The following is a 16,633-nucleotide window of genomic DNA, read 5'->3' as shown; positions in this document are numbered from 1 at the left end:
AGATCTGGAAGCAAATAAAGTTGCAGGAAGACTGGAATGTAGGTATAATTGTACCTATCCACAAGAAAGGAGATCAAACAATATGTGACAACTACAGAGGAATAACCCTCCTAAACGTACCATACAAACTATTGGCATATATTCTTTACGACCGACTATCGGGATATTGTGAAGACATAATAGGTAAATATCAGTGTGGATTTCGTAAAGAAAGATCAAATATTCCTTCTAAGGCAAGCTCTGGAAAAAACATATGAGTATGGCATTGATACTCATCACCTGTTTGTTGATTTTAGATGTGCCTATGATAGTGTTGAAAGAAACGCACTGTACAAGGCCATGATAGAATTCAGCATATTAGTATACTTAGTAAAATTGGTGAAAGCGACCCTCTCAAGAGTCGAGTGTAAAGTTGAGTGCAGAACGGAGTTTACAAAAAGTTTCAGTCTCAGATAGGACTTAGACAAGGAGACAGCCTATCATGACTTCTATTCAATATTACTCTAGAGAAAGCAATAAGAGAATCTTTAATAACAACCAGAGGAACTATTATTAATCGCAGCGTACAATTACTAGCGTACGCCGATGACATCGCCATTATTGCAAGAAGAAAGGAGGACGTGGTCGAATCATTCAAGGCGCGACTGCTGAAAGTAAGCTAATCAATCTATAGTTTTGCGGAAATATGTTATTTTTTCGAGGCGTTGGTATCATGAATACGTGGGCTTCCTTCCACCGGTTTGGGAAGAGCATGTATCTTAATATTACGTTTATTATATTTGTTAAAAATATACAATGCTTTTCGCTGGAAGTTACTTCAGATTTCTGTTTGTTATTTTATCTGGACCAGGTGCTTTTATTGGTGAGCTTTTCCTGACTAGCTCACTTATTTCTCTATGTGATGTTCCAGTTATTCTATTTTTTGTTAATGATTGTCAAACTTTTGGTTCCTATGTTCTAGTAGTACCTATTTGACTTGTCGATTTAGTAGGTGTACCCTATTTTTGTATTTCTGGTTTTTTGTTCTTCTGGCTCTCTTTTTGGCTCTTTTCTTTTCTCTTAGTTCCTAGCTGATATATCTAAATCTGTCCATGTGTATTGTACACTATTCTTCAGTAGTGCTGTTTCTTAGATCTTTTTGTCTTTGTACCCTGAAAGAAAAAAGTGCTTAATTGGGTGCATTTGTGCTTAAGCGACTACATCGAATTTTATTTTTAAATATTTATTGTAAATATTTTTATATGAAATGACTGCCAAATTTTTTGTACTTTGAGTTTACAGATATTAATTGTTTTGTAGGGTCATGATACTACAGCTACTTCATTATCTTTTATCTTGTTTGCATTAGGAAATGAGCCCGATATACAGGTAAAGTATATTTTTAAAACGAACTTTAAACTTTAGTCACTGAAATATTTAATAAAATAAAGCAAAACACTTATTATAATCATAAACACTTATTATTTTACATAAAAATAATGCTCCACAAGGAATACCAACAACTGCAACTAATTTTTGAAGGAAAACATAGAAATGGTACATATGAGGATGAGGATCAAAACTATAACAATGATATGTCATCAGACAACCAGAAGGATGTAGTCTCTTGCGTACAACATCTTTCAATAAACATAATGTGTCAATGTTTTCTTTGATAAACTGCACAATGTCTTGAGCAGGTACGAAAGCTTTTGCGGGTGGCTTTAGAATATGAAATCTAGATGAAACTGGGACGACAACTGTACAGAAACCAAAAACAGTGATCGCTTGCAAAGGAGTTAAATAAGTGAGTCAAGTAACTAGTGCTGAAATAGGGTCTTTAGCAACGACCTGCCGCTTCATAAGTGCTTCAGGAAATACGATTCCACCAGCTATTATATTTCGTAGGGCTCATTTTAAATCATATATGCTTCGTAATGCGCAAACTGGTAGTTGAGGACTTGCAACTCTTGTGAAAGTTATGTGTCATTTCATAAACCATACAAATTCCTTAATCAGAAATCCAACATCCTTGCTGACGATTACTATGAAAGTTATCTTTCATTTGAATGTGTGGATTTTGCCAAATCCAATGAAGTGACCATTTTAACATTTCCGCCCCATTACAGTAATACACTAGAACCATTAGATGTTGGCGTTTATTTTTCATTGAAGGTACACTATAAGAGAGCTGTCGACTCTTGGCTCATGCATCACCCCGGAGTTCCAATGACCATGTACAATATACCAGAATGTATTACGAGTACATTTTAGTATTCAATGACTTCGATTAATATAATATCAGGATTCCATAAATCGGGTATTTTCCTTTTGATCAGGATGTTTTTACATAAGATTTCCTTCTTAGTTTTGTCACAGATCGGCATGAACAGTAAACATCTTCAAATGGTACTATCGCATCTCTAGTTTCAGATTCCTGCACAAATGCACAACATGGGGAAAAGGACCCTACTTTGAATCTTTATATTGTGATAACAACACTTACTATTGACCATGATTCTGAAGCAATCGTCATGACAATAAAATCGTTCTAGAGTCCTTAAGAGTTTCGAGGCTACCCCAAAGTCGCTCCAAAAAACGAGTGGAGAACAGAAAATACGGAAAAAGTTCCATTCCAAGAGACTTTCCAAAAAAAAATGTACTTCCAAACAAAGAACGCCGAAAACGCAAAGCTAGAGCTACGACAGTAAAAAAACGATTTATCGAATCCGAAAATAGTTCTTTAAGTAACCAAGCAGAATCCCTGAATAGCTCTGAATCTGAATATGATGCCGACCTTAATGCTTCAATAAAAGGATTTGAAGAACTGGATGGAAATACAGTCATTGATGACTATATTCTTGTAAAGGTCGCAAGAAAAAAGTCAGTAAAGTACTTTGTTGGCAAAATTTTGACTAATCTTTCCGATGATTTCGAATATAAGATCAATTATATGAGAAGAAAAAATAAATAAGTTCTTTTATCCAAATGTTCCTAAAGTTGCTAGTGTTTTAACCCAAGACATATTGATGATTTTACCTGTACCAGTGTTATATGAAAAAACAAAGAGGCAAAATAATTGTGTTCAGTTGAAGTGAATTTTGGCGCACTACATGAACGATCTCTCGTTGTGGACCACTGTGTGTCTCAATATGGACCACTGTGGGACACAGTGAGATATTTGGCAATGTCAAAAAAAAATTTTACACTTATGTTTTCAAGTTTAAATCTATTTCTGTTCTGTATTTTTGTAAAATTAAGGCCAATTTACAGGATTATTTGTTTGTTTTCAATATACATAAAACAAAGTTGTGAAAAAATTTCGAATGACTAAAAACCGTCTCACTGTGAACCACTCTCCCCGATAACGACATTGTTTTGTTGGCCATTGAAATTAAGATTTATTGCAATCCCACGTCTAGTATATTTATTATAATGCTCTAAAACTAAATAATTTTTTGGTTATTTTTTAGCCTTAATAGCAATACAAATAAATAAGTAAGTAAATAAGTACCTAATATGCTTTATTGTCACTGAAAATTGTACAAATTTTATGGACAAAGCTTATAACAATAAGACAAGAAAAAAGAAAAAAATCAGAATAAGAATCGTTTGTACTTTTAAATAAAAAAAACAATCAAATTCTTCCAAACTTAAACTTAAAAAATACTACCTACCTAATTGAAAACCTACAAACTTCGTAAAATGTACCTAACAAAAAATAAAGACTAGGAATGCAGATTAATGAATTAAGGGCTCTGGGCTTTGAGAAAACCCCAAAAAAAGAAATCGTTAGGCGCTAAGTCACAGGATCTAGTGGGCTATTAAATTGTACCACGTGTACTTATCAGTCGATCAGGAAACGTTTGATTGAGGAAGTCAATAGTTGCTCTAGAGTTGTAAGCCGAACATCCATCCTGTTGGAAATAAACCTCCTGAAAATTAATGGGAAGGCGTCGAACTACCGGAATGATCTCATTCTGTAAAAGTTGTACTTAAATAATTGGACCCGTTTAGGTTTTCATCGATAAAAATGGACCGACAATATGGTCGCCTAACATCCCAGTCCAAACATTTAACTTTTGCGGATGCTGCGTTCGCACTGCAACACTGAGGTGCTTATTTTTCCGAGAATAATACCTTACAACGGATGGATTCTGTTTTTTATGTAATGAAAATAAATATTCGTCAGAAAATAAAATATTTTTTAAAAGGTGTACATTTTCATTCTGTTTATCTAACATAATTTCACAAAACTCCTTCCGCCTAAAGTTATCTTCCGGAAACAGATATTGTGTTGGTTGTATCTTAAAACAGTGATACCCATTCCTTTTGATAACTCGCTGGACAGTTCGAGCATTCACGTTAACTTCCCTAGCAATTTGTACACTATTTCAGGGTTCATTAGCTTCCACAAAAGCACAAATATCAATATCCCTGTTTTGACGCTCCTTATCGACAGGTCTAACACGTGGTTAATTACCTTCATGACACTTTTTACAACTGTTTACACATCCCGAAGTTTGAAAATGTTTAACGGTATTTTTAACTGTTGTAACACTTGGTGAGGGTTTATTTTCGAAGGCAACAATAAATAAATCAATTACTTCGCGCATCGAACGACCCTGAAAGTACCATGTTACAAGTTGCACTTTTTCTTGGAGGGTATACAACGTAATAGGCATTTTATAAATTATTTGTTTATTCTTTCAGAACTTCGTTTGAAATTTTTAATGGCAATGTAACAATTACGACAATTCGTACCTACTGTGAAATGAATATAGAGGTGGAAACGTGTAACATGTCACAGCGATTGCCATTGTGTTGGATGGTCAATAAAACAATGTCGTGATTTATACCTATTAAGTGTCTCCTTTTTGGCAGAGCTCATTCTCTATCGGTAAATTAATGTTACTTGAATGGCATTTCACACACTATAATCTATTTAATTAATAAATATCTGTTTTAATTATTTGTAAAGGTCTTCTTATTAATTATGCAACTTATAATACACCAAAATTTTATTAGAGTGAACTAATATACAATAATAAACATAAATTACCATAAAAATAAAATAATTAAACTCAATAAGTACATGTAAAAGTTTTATTAATTTATTTGAAAATATAATTTTTTAGATTAGGTATTTGTAATTTTGTTTCTACTATACCTAATTGTGCAACTCAATACACTAACACAACAGCTTTTAATAAAATATATATTGTATATGATTATTTCATTATTAAAATATGTTACAGGAACAAATTTATGAAGAAACTGTTAATATTCTCGGAAAGTCAAAAACACCAACTTTTAATCAATTAAGAGAGCTAAAATATTTGGAAAGATGTATCAAAGAAGCCTTACGACTATACCCGATTGCTCATGCTGTATCCAGAAAAGCTGGCGAAGATATTAAAACCAAAAACGGATGTGTCATTCCTAAAGGATGTAACATTTTTATAGACATATTTGATGTACACCGGCGACCAGAAATATGGGAGAACCCAGACAAATTCGATCCTGATAGATTTCTGCCGGAGGTCACAGCTAAAAGAAGTCCCTTTGCTTATATTCCGTTTAGTGCAGGAAGTAGAAATTGTATAGGTATATTGAATTTCATCAGGGGGCACTGTCTTAATATGAGATACCTCCAACAATAATACATTGAATGTTTAGTTAGAATTTATGTTCTTTAGTTTATGCCGCTTTATTTTAAAAGCAAAAGTTATTAAAAAAATGTTCAGTAGGCATGTCATTTTAGGCATATACTTGCATATACTATCATAAACAGGTTTTGTGGTAAAATGACAAATAGTGTTTCTACCATTGATATAATATACTAAGGATGGAACATGGATAGAACCTATGAATAAATATTTGCGTCCAAAGTAGTCGATAAAAATGGCCGACGATTGTTTCAGAAATATCAGTGGTGTGCGAAAAATATTCTTTTGGTACATATATAGGTACAATAATTATTTATTTTCGTTGTTATTTACATTTGAATAAAAGATATAATCATGTGTAACACTGTAAAATTAAAAAATCATTAAAAATCTAACGAACTTATTGATTTACCAAAAAGAATACGTTAAATTATTTACATAGCACATACTGTTACCATAGACGTATATATTAACATAGGCCAAGGTGTCGGTAGAGCTAAGTGACGACACCATCTTTTTGTTCATTGTTAGTTGTATCTCTATCTTACATCAAGTAAGTATAGCATCGTTTCTTTTTGGCCGGAAGAGAGCGAGTGGGGAGTTTCAATGCGCTAGAGAGAGACAGATCGAACAACCGCCGAAAGATGTCGTCGTCACTGCTCGTTGCTGGCATGCTCAGTCTAGTTTAACATTAAAATATCGGGCATAACTATTTTCACAATAATCGCCTGTCAAATTCACGTCGAACATTGTTGTTGATAATATGACGTCAGTTCCTTCGGTGATCAGCTACACGTAAAAATATCAACATGTTCCATCTTAGTATATTATATTGATGCCTTCTGCGCAAAATATTTCGCTACTTATTGTCCAGTCGTCAGAGATTTGACCTCTAAAAATCATAAGAACAAGCTGAATTTTGCTGAGGATGTCAATTTTGGGATCCCCAAAAAATATACAAAAAGTTTTCCACTCCTACTTCCGGGCTGTTTCAAACAAGAAATGTAGCCGAGATAACTTTGAACAAAAATGTTGATCAAAAGTGTTCAAAATGATCTCAGCTACATTTCTTAAACAGTTCTCTCAAAACAACGCTTGAAGTGACCGGCGCCGGCGTTTTTAAATGTCAGTTACGCGGGCGAAATAAATTTTTAAATAAAATTTACATCAACTCGACGGTAAAAATTAGATATCTTTTATTAGGTGGAATTTGTAGCTGAAGTTGTTTTTGTTTTGAAAAACGTTCTTTTCAGGACAGACAGTTTTTTAGGACAGTTAATTTTAATTTGACTAGAAAAATATTTTAGGAGGAGTTATGTTTGCATTTGAAAAAACCGTAAAAAAGTGAGTGGCAATTTCAACAAAAGTCAACAATTTTTTTACCATCAGTAGCAACGATATTCGGGAATCGATATTATGGAATATTTCAAACGTAAAATGACTGTATTAAAAAGACTTTGCCAGTAACATATATCAACTTTCGCTTTCCCACTATGCAAATATTTTTTTTTATTTTCAGGTCAGAAATATGCGATGTTGGAGCTAAAAGTAGTTTTGTGTGGGATAATCAGGCACTTCACATTAAAATCCCAAAAAAGACCTGACGAAATTGAACTCTCAGCTGATATATTTTTGAAAGTAAAAGATAGAACCTTAAACGTCAAATTTACGCCAAGAACTAAACATTAAATTATTTTTTACATAAATTTTGTTTTTTTTTTCTTTTTCGCTGTATTAGTAGTAGCAGTAGTATCTTTTAGGAAATTCAATTATAGCTATTATATTTCATTACCACTGTGCTCCAATATAAATCGTTTTAAATTTAAAAAATTCATAAATCCTTCATATAAATATTGGCATATGCCATCAACGCGCCTAGCGTGATCTTATACTTATTCATATTTATTTGCAAGATTAGGTACGAAAAATTAACAGTCAAAGTAAATTAGTTAAAAACCAATCGGTAGTGATAAAAAGTAGACAATAAATAGGTAAATCAGGAACGAACTACAGAAAACAAACCAAACAAATGAATGAGTGACATCATGTTAACTTATTTTTTGCAGACTTTTTTACGACAGCCCAGTGCTGTCTGCCAGTGCTTTCTCAAATAGAAGCCTAGTCATTTTTCATGCAAATTGCCCTCATCAGCGTCCCATATAACCCCGCGCCAGCGGTTGTAGACACGTATAAACACATCGGTCCAGTCCCTGATGTACATTTTTCCAAAAACACGTCACTGACAATAACACCAAACCATCGAGCAAAAAGACAAAAGAGGGAATCTAATCGTTATGAAAAGGAGACCAAAATTCATAAATGATTGTTTTAATTAAGAAAATATTTCATGTTTTTTTATAAGGTCACAAAACAGTAGCTATAAAATATTTTTCAGAATGAGTCTTAGACGAGAAAGTTTTGATTAAATAATAACGATAATAGTCTAAAATGTGACACAATTGTTAAAAAACTTTAATATAAATAAGCTTTCATGTGACAGTTGGGACAAACAATAACATAACCCAACTAAATTTGATTTCTTAAACAAGGAAAGAGACTCTCGCTCTTTCCTTGTTTACACACTCAATTGTTTCAATTTTGTACTAGTCGTACTCTTCTCTAAATGCGGCTGTAGTATCCAGTAATTCACTTTTTAGATAATCTTCCTCGAAAAAATGTTCTCTTCGATTAGCCAATCCTTGATTTGCCTTTTGTTCCACAATTTTTTCGGGAAATCAAAAAGTGGTATGACGCGTTATCCAAAACGACGTTTTCTTTGTCTTTCGGCAAAATTTGCAATTAAAGTCTTCTCAAACCATTCTTCATATAGATCCTCGTCCATTTCGTTGTGGTAATCAGCGGTTCCCTTCTTGAGCAAGAAATTTAATTCAGCCCATGCCACAAAACCAGTTTTGCTTAAAGAAGAATAAACCGAGGAGCTCTTTGGGTTGGAACTTTCAGTCAAGTAGAGAGCCCTTTTATGAAGGCATCTCGTGAATTCTTGATCGTTGTGTCCTTCCTTTCCTTTATGACTAAAGCACCGACGTTAGTCCAAGACTCATCGATATATACCAGGTTTACATTATCCTTCTTCCTCAATGTTTTTATTTGTCTGAGGTACTTGTGTCTTCAGGATATATCTCTTCTCTCCATCATTATCAAATCTCGATCTCTTTTACCATATTCAAAACCCGTGTCATTTAATAGCCTACAAAATGTGGTTTTTGAAAAAGCTGGTAGGTCCCCATCATCGTTCACTCTGTTTATTATGCTGTCGAGGGTTGGTGGTGTTTAAAAAAAAATCATGGAAAACTTTCCTTATTCGAGATTTCACTACCTCATCTTTTTCTTAGAACGTAAGATTCTCTTTGAAAATTTTGCGTTTTTTGGCACTACTCATTCTAAATTTACCATTCAATTTATTCGCCACTGTTAATTCAACACGACACGTGCAGCTGACTGAAGCTAACTGCCCGCTCAACGGGAGTGGGTGTTCAAGGTTAAATACTTTTTTAAGATTACGGAAAGTTAGACAGGGTTGAAACAGGTAAAAGTTATCAATGGCAATATTTTTGCAGTTCAACGAGCATCGGGCCGCATGCGGCCTGCGTGCCTGAGGTTGGACCACACTGATGTAGGTACTTTCATCCGCTTGCGAAAATGAAATAGAACTGAGCTTTCATAGTTTTTGCCAACAAGTTTTTGGTCTAATCGCCAGTACCCAAATCGACAAAGAGACATGTTTAAAACATAACATAAGCTATCGACAATAGGTTTTTGATATATTTTACTTTTTTTATAGCATTTTTCATGTTATTGTTTGGTTTGACAATGTAACTCTCTTATTTATACATCGATGATTGAATCATGCTTTAGTTAAAGCAATATTGATAGTCTTTTATATAGCCGTAGGCAATTGTTGTTTGCGCGTATATTCCAGTGTTGATTCTTAAATCCGGCCCTGATGCGCCGCTCGGGTCAAACCGGATACGTGGTCGGCCGTTCTCTCGTAAGAAATACATTGCCTATCTTACCTGCACTGCATTCTAACTGTGGCTTCTACTATATTACTTATGTACAACCGCCAACACATAATTAAAAACCGTCAGAATCATCTAATGAGCAGAATGATCAAGAGGAATGGAGAACAATACAGTACAAAATAGATCAAGCAATGATCTCAGTCCAGACAATTTTAAATGGGTAAACTTTTGTGTATGAATATAACACTTTCTTTCCAGAGAGTTGACAATTGCTCTTCTTTCCAGATTTGGCAGATCAGCTGATAGAAAACATGTACCAAAGTTGATCCTCTATGTTCCAAACATCCTGCAGTTAGTGTTGTTTTCTGGGACTTTGTTGGTTTTTAGTTACCGTATTTTCTTGTAGTCATGTTTAATGATCTAATCTTCATTTACAAGTTATACACTTATTCAAGTCCCTGTAAATCAATCCCTGTCTCCATTTTGACCAAGGCTAAAGAAATAACTACTTATATTCGACAGAGTAATAAATTTATTAATAAATAACTTCACAAACTACACAAAAACACATTCTAAAGTTGATAAAAACCGTGAAATAAATAAAACGATAAATTGCACTGTGGTGCCTCGTGCTACACCTAAAGAAAATTAATCATAAATAATAATATATTATGTACATTTCTCAGTTACATTCTTTGTACAGTGGCCCTTAAAACTCGACTACTTTTAACAATATTTTAATTATCATTAATAACTTAACTTAACATTATTCCAAACATATTTCGAAATATGGCGAGTGCAGGAAAAGTGCAAATTTCAAAATATTTTGTTTTTACTTTTATGTTTTTGAAAAGCTTCCAAAAATAACTTTTCTTATTTGGAATTTTGGGTAAACATCGCAAATTTATCTTCTTCTTCCTCTCTATAAGCAATTCTGCTTGTTCATTGGCAGATTAATACCTCTATGAAAGGTTGTTAATCCACCTTATGCGCGGTCGTCCGATACTTCTTCTGGCGATTGGTGAATTATCTCTTGCTATTTTTACGACACGGGTCTCCTCCATTCTGCTTATGTGGTTATTCCATTCTTTTTTCTATTTTGTGTTCAATTATTTATACACTGTACGTTACATTTTCTTCTGTCTTCACTTCTCTTTCGATCTCTGAGCGTATTTCCTGTAATTCTTCTCAGTACTCTCATCTCTGCCGTTTCCAGTAGCCTTTGCGTTGTGGCTGTATCGAGTCTTGTTTCTGAGGCGTATGTCATTATTGGTCTTACACTGGCTTGATAAATTCTTGAGTTCATCTCAGTACCAATGTGTCTTATTCGCCATATAGTGTTATTAAGGCATCCTGCTAGGCTATTTGATTTTTGTACTTGATCTCTCACTTCTTTGTCCAGGTCTCCATAGCTAGACAGTGTAATTCTCAGGTATTTTATTTCCATTACTTGTCCAATACTGATGCCATAAATTTCTATTATACATCTGGTTGGTTCTTTGCTGACTACTATTGTTTTAGTTTTCTGAGATGAGATTGTCATATTTACTCTGTTACTCTGCGTAACAGAGTATTTTGATTTCTTTGTTTTCCATTCTGTATCGTCTTCCTTTCTTAACGGTTTTGATGATTTCATTCATGATCAAATTGAAGAGCATGGGGCTAAATGAATCTCCTTGTCTTATTCCGCTACCTATTTCTATAGGGTCTGTAAGTTCCATTTTGTTGTTTTGGTAGATGTTATCGATAGTTTTTATAATATTTAGGGGAACTTCTCTATTATACAGAAGGTGGATTACATATTTGAGTCTTAATCTGTGAAACGGTGGTCTATTATACTCTAGTGATTTCTCAGTAATTTGCTATATAACGAATATTGCATCTGTACACGATCTTCCACTACGAAAACCCTGTTGTTCATCGGCTGATTTATTAGCACTTGTAAAATTTTAGTTGTAAGTTTTAACGTAATATTTAACAAGTTTATGTGAAGTCATCCTGTGGAGTCATCTTGTGGAGTCATCCATCCTTTTCAAATCTGAGGTTTTGCTTAAACATAATTTATAACCATTTATTTTCATTAGAATAGTTATAAGACTGAATTCGACTTAAAAATGAAATGTTATCACAAAAACAGTTGTTTTTAAAGTTTCCAATTTCGTTTTAATACAGTTTTTGACATAATGAAAAAAATTTAAATTATGTTTAGTTTTTAAGAGGTATAACACTTTCAATAAACTGATACTTTTAACGAGAATAGCGTTAATATAAAAAAAACAGATGCCTTAATTCAAAAATGCCCTATTTAAAATTAAAGGTTTGTGGTAGTGAAAGGAAGGAGGTTGGCAAATGACAGATGTCTATATGGTTAAAATGTCCGATTTGGAATAAAAATCAACCTGATTTTTTTTTTAACCATATCGATAGATATTATAAACAACTATGATATACAGAGTGGCCCAAAAGTCTGGAAAAGGCCAATTATCTCGTAAATTGATAGTCATAATTGTACAAAATTTGAGGTACACCTGTTTTGGGATACGGAGATTCCAATTTGATATTTGCAATGTTGCCAAATCACCCTGTATATTCAGTCATTATTGGAATCTCCTATTCAATACGAGTTCAACCATATGCAACACTTATGATTTTATGTAGTCTGGAAGGTCTTAAATACATAAAACAGAAGTCTGGCAACGCTTAATTGTCTCAATAATTTTTTTAATACTAACTATTTTCAACTACATTAAAACGTAACAATTGATATATTACAACATTTTTTAATATAATGGTTACTTTATCAAGTGTTTAAAATGTGCTCCATTTGTGAGTTGACTGTACCCTAATCGATGATAGAATACGACTACCACATTTCTCCACGATTGTCTAGAAATATTTGAGATTCATCGATAATTCGCTGCCTTAGCCCTGCAAGACTTGCTCGTTTAGTTTTGTAAACTGAATTTTTCAAGTATCCTCAATAAAAATAATCTATAGGATTAAAATCAGGTGAACGTGGAGGCCATTGAATTCTACCTCGTCCAGCAATCCATCGTCCAGGAAATATCTCATCTAAATAACGCCGAACATTTACACCAAAATAAGTGGAGCTCCATTTTGCTGAAACCATATCTGATTAAAATTGGCCCCAAACAAGTTTCTCAGTGTAGGTACAATTTCATTTCTAAGTAACATTTCGTCACTATCTGACGTTCAATTTCCTTCGATAAAAAATGGCACAATTAACTGAGTAGCTACTATACCTGACCATACATTTAATTTTTGTGGTCTTTGAGTACGGTTTTCACGCATCCAGTGTGGATTTACGTCACTCCAGTACCTTAAATTGTGTCGATTTACATTTCCACACAGTGTAAAGGTTGCTTCATCGGAAAAACATATTCTGTTAACGAAATTTTCATCATTTTCAATTTTATCCATCATTACCTCAGTAAACTCTAATCTACAATCGAAGTCATCTTCACTTAATTCTTGCAATAAGTTAATTTTGTATGGTTTAAATTTATCTTACGTAATACACGTAAGACTGAAGAACGACCTACATCATGTACTTGTGCAACCCTGCGTGAGGATATGAGATTCCTCAAATCGCTTTACAGTTACTGTACCGTCGCCTTATGAATAGGAGAACGGTTTGGGAAAGTATCATTGAACAAGTTCGCTACTTCACAATAAGATCTTTTTCTGTCACCGTACCGTCTCATCATTAGAATAGTAATTCGTTATTTTTCGTTGAGCCATTTTAAAGAAGCAATGTATCTTGCAGAACTTTTCAAAACACAACTACTGTCAGTTTTAGTTAATAATGTAAATAGTGAACAAATGTCAAAAGCACAGCATTCTACATTTAAATATGTAAATTTATTAAAATCTACATATTTTGCACTGTTTTATGTATTTAAGACCTTCCAGACTAGGTACATAAAGTCATAAGTGTTACATTTGGTTGAACTCTTATTGAATAGGAGATTCCAATAATGACTGAATATACAAGGTGATGAATTTGAAAAACCAAAGTTACTAATATAAGAGAAACGGCAAATCTGGCAACATTGCAAATATCAAATATGGAATCTCCGTACCCCAAAATAGATGTACCTCAAATTTTGTAAAATGATGACTAGCAATTTACGAGATAATTGGTCGTTTCCAGACTTTTAGGCCACTCTGTATATAAATTAATGATTATTACACCATAGCTCTTGTTACATTCCTCCAAACTTTAAACAGTTTTTCCTAAGCATATTATTCTTCCACGCTGATAATGAATATACCTATATCTTACAACAAATTATATAACTATTTACATTTTAGATAAAAAAGTAGTCGAAGTCGTGTTTTAGAGACCACTAAATTTCCAAAAAATTGTCTATAATATTTAAATATAATACTTGATCATACAAATCTATAAATTTTTATGGTATTTAAGAATTACCATTTTTATTGGGAATAAGCCACAATTTAAGCTTAAAATAAGTTTATTGACGTTTCAATTTCCACTTCCGAAATCGGTCTCAAAATACAAAACATAAATAAATTAAAAAAAAATTGGTTTTTTTGTTACTTGGTGAAAAATTCTTCTAATAATTTAATTTTATCTGACTCATTGATATTGACAATTCAGACATATAATATACATTTTAAAGTAGACGACTTTAAAACGATATTGACAATATTGCAATATCATTTTAAATAATAAAAATAACAATACCATATATACAAGGATTATAGGAAAAACTAAAGATAGGAAATAAATTGAACATTTCTTCAACAACATTCAAAACAACAAACACATTGAGATCTATTTTATCTAAAACTAAACCTAACAATGAACAAAAAAAACAAGGAATTTTATTTATAAAATACCTTGTGAATGCGATCAGTTTTATTTAGGTGAAACATCAAGACCAATAAATGTTAGAATAAGTGAACATCAATCTTATATTAAAAATAGAGAATTTGATAGATCTCAAATATGTAAACACGCATGGAAACATGAACATAGGGTTCAATGGAACGATTCAAGTATAGTCCTAAAAGAAACAAATGTCCGAGTATAGTCTTAAAAGAAAAATCAAAGTTGCGGGTCTCATTATGTCAATAACAAATCGACGATATATAATTTATGTTTTTAAATAACAAACATATAAAATCAGAGTTTGGTGTTTATTGACAGTAAACTAAATGTACGACCAATACTTACCATGTCCGGATAGTATTATGAGATTTTTTTCCTGTTTTTTTCCTCATGATTTACTATGTAATCACTAACAGAAGAATTTTACTGTCATCATGGCATGTGGTTGTCTGCTTAAAGACGAATCACATGCTATGATTTTTCTGACGGATATTCTCCAGTTAAAGTTGATTTCATGTAATCGAAGTCTCACAAAGTCGTCCCAACTCAATAATATTGGCAATATCATTTTAAAGTCGTCTACTTTAAAATGTATAATGTATGTCTGAATTGTCAATATGAATGAGTCAGATAAAATTAAATTCATAGAAGAATTTTTCACCAAGTAACAAAATTTGTTTAATTATTAAAATGCCACAAGAAAATAGCTTCAGAACAATTTAAGTTATTTTTTAGATATACTTTAAAGATATTTTGTGTAATAAAACTGACACATTCTAAGAGCTCCGTCAACTTTTTGCGAAGATGGGGAAACAATATAGCATACCAAAGAGCAATGAGATTACATAACGATATTATTCTATGTGAGGTTATTGTAGTTATTAAAATTGTGGTATATTTCCATTAAATAAAATAGTTTATTATAAATCTTTATTAAATATAACTGCCGAAAACATCAACTATTTAGTAATCGATACTCAGTTGTTTCTTTATATGAGACTTGGGAATTAATAGGTACACACACTGAAATTTTACAACGATTTGATTCTTCTTCTTCTTGTGCCACTCCTATCGGCGATTGGAAATCATCAAGGCTATCCTGACCTTGTTGTACAGCTGACCTAACGATTTGATTGGCAAGATCTAAATCTTTAACGACTCCTTACTACGTTAGTGTCACCACGCTTGCTACACTCGAAAAAACACGGAGCCCGTTTCTCTGAAAGATGAAATATTTTTGTTTAGAGTTAACTGCTGTTTTAACGTGTGTTTACGTAAAGAATTACGTTTAATTTAGATATAAAGCATAAAAGCTTTTCGTGTCGACCTTCTCGGAAGATGTTTTAAAATTTTGTATTAAATTCGGCATTATAGACCGTAATCTAGAATTTAAGTTTTTTCCTGGCGTTTTGTGTAGAACTACTGCTGTTATTATCAAATGCAATGCAGAAACTGGTCTAGGTGCAATCTCCTGTCACTACGAACGATCAGTGATGACCTTGCTGGAGTATCTATGTTATTTAAAGCTATTGTGTGCGCTCAATAATCTCTCGGTTGGTTTGATTCAGTAATTAAATTTTTGGTGAGTCTACAGAGTTTTCGTGTTTTGAAGAAGCTACGCATCTCAACTTTAAGAAATACAAAAACTGTTCCGCAAGCAAGCAATTTAATTAAACCCAGATTGTGAGACATGTTCACCCCTTACAATTACGTTCGGGTGTAACAATTCATTGGAGCGAGGTGTATTACCTCGAGTAAAACAGGAGTCACTCCACCCTGCTCCAATGCTCCAGACCATCCCTTTCCCCCTATAGCAATCTGATGCGCGATAGGAGCACAACTATCAGCCAAATGCTCTTCATGTGGGAGTCCTGGGTAATAGAACTCCAACATAGTTCCCTAACCGATTCAAATTCAGGACAGCGTGATTCAAATTCAGGACAGCGTGATGCGGTTTATTTCTGTAATCCTCTAGTGACTTGTCGGCGAATCTAAAATTGCTTGCTTGGGCCTCAAGCCTCCGCTCCGGGCTACGTCCAGTTCGGAGACTTGTGCTCAAGTGTTTGGGCCCTACGTGTCCGGGTTTTTTGTTTTTACTTTTTTTTTGTTGGCTTTCGCCGGTT

General features: G+C 33.3%; 1 protein-coding gene across 1 annotated transcript in view; it reads left to right on the top strand.

Moving 5' to 3' along the window:
- The window catches only part of LOC140436505 (cytochrome P450 4C1-like), a 31,175-nt gene extending 23,815 nt beyond the window's left edge, over positions 1–7,360 (top strand). The window contains exons 6-8 of the mRNA XM_072525379.1: positions 1,300–1,368; positions 5,238–5,586; positions 7,168–7,360. Of these exons, the coding sequence (XP_072381480.1) occupies positions 1,300–1,368; positions 5,238–5,586; positions 7,168–7,337 (588 nt within the window). The 3' untranslated portion in view covers positions 7,338–7,360. The remainder of the gene's footprint in view (positions 1–1,299; positions 1,369–5,237; positions 5,587–7,167) is intronic.
- Positions 7,361–16,633: the final 9,273 nt, after the last annotated feature.

The sequence above is a fragment of the Diabrotica undecimpunctata genome, chromosome 3 (assembly GCF_040954645.1).
Source record: "Diabrotica undecimpunctata isolate CICGRU chromosome 3, icDiaUnde3, whole genome shotgun sequence".
Lineage (NCBI taxonomy): Eukaryota > Metazoa > Arthropoda > Insecta > Coleoptera > Chrysomelidae > Diabrotica > Diabrotica undecimpunctata.
The sequence above is the reverse complement of the archived record's forward strand: the minus strand, read 5'-3'. Positions and strand labels throughout refer to the sequence as shown.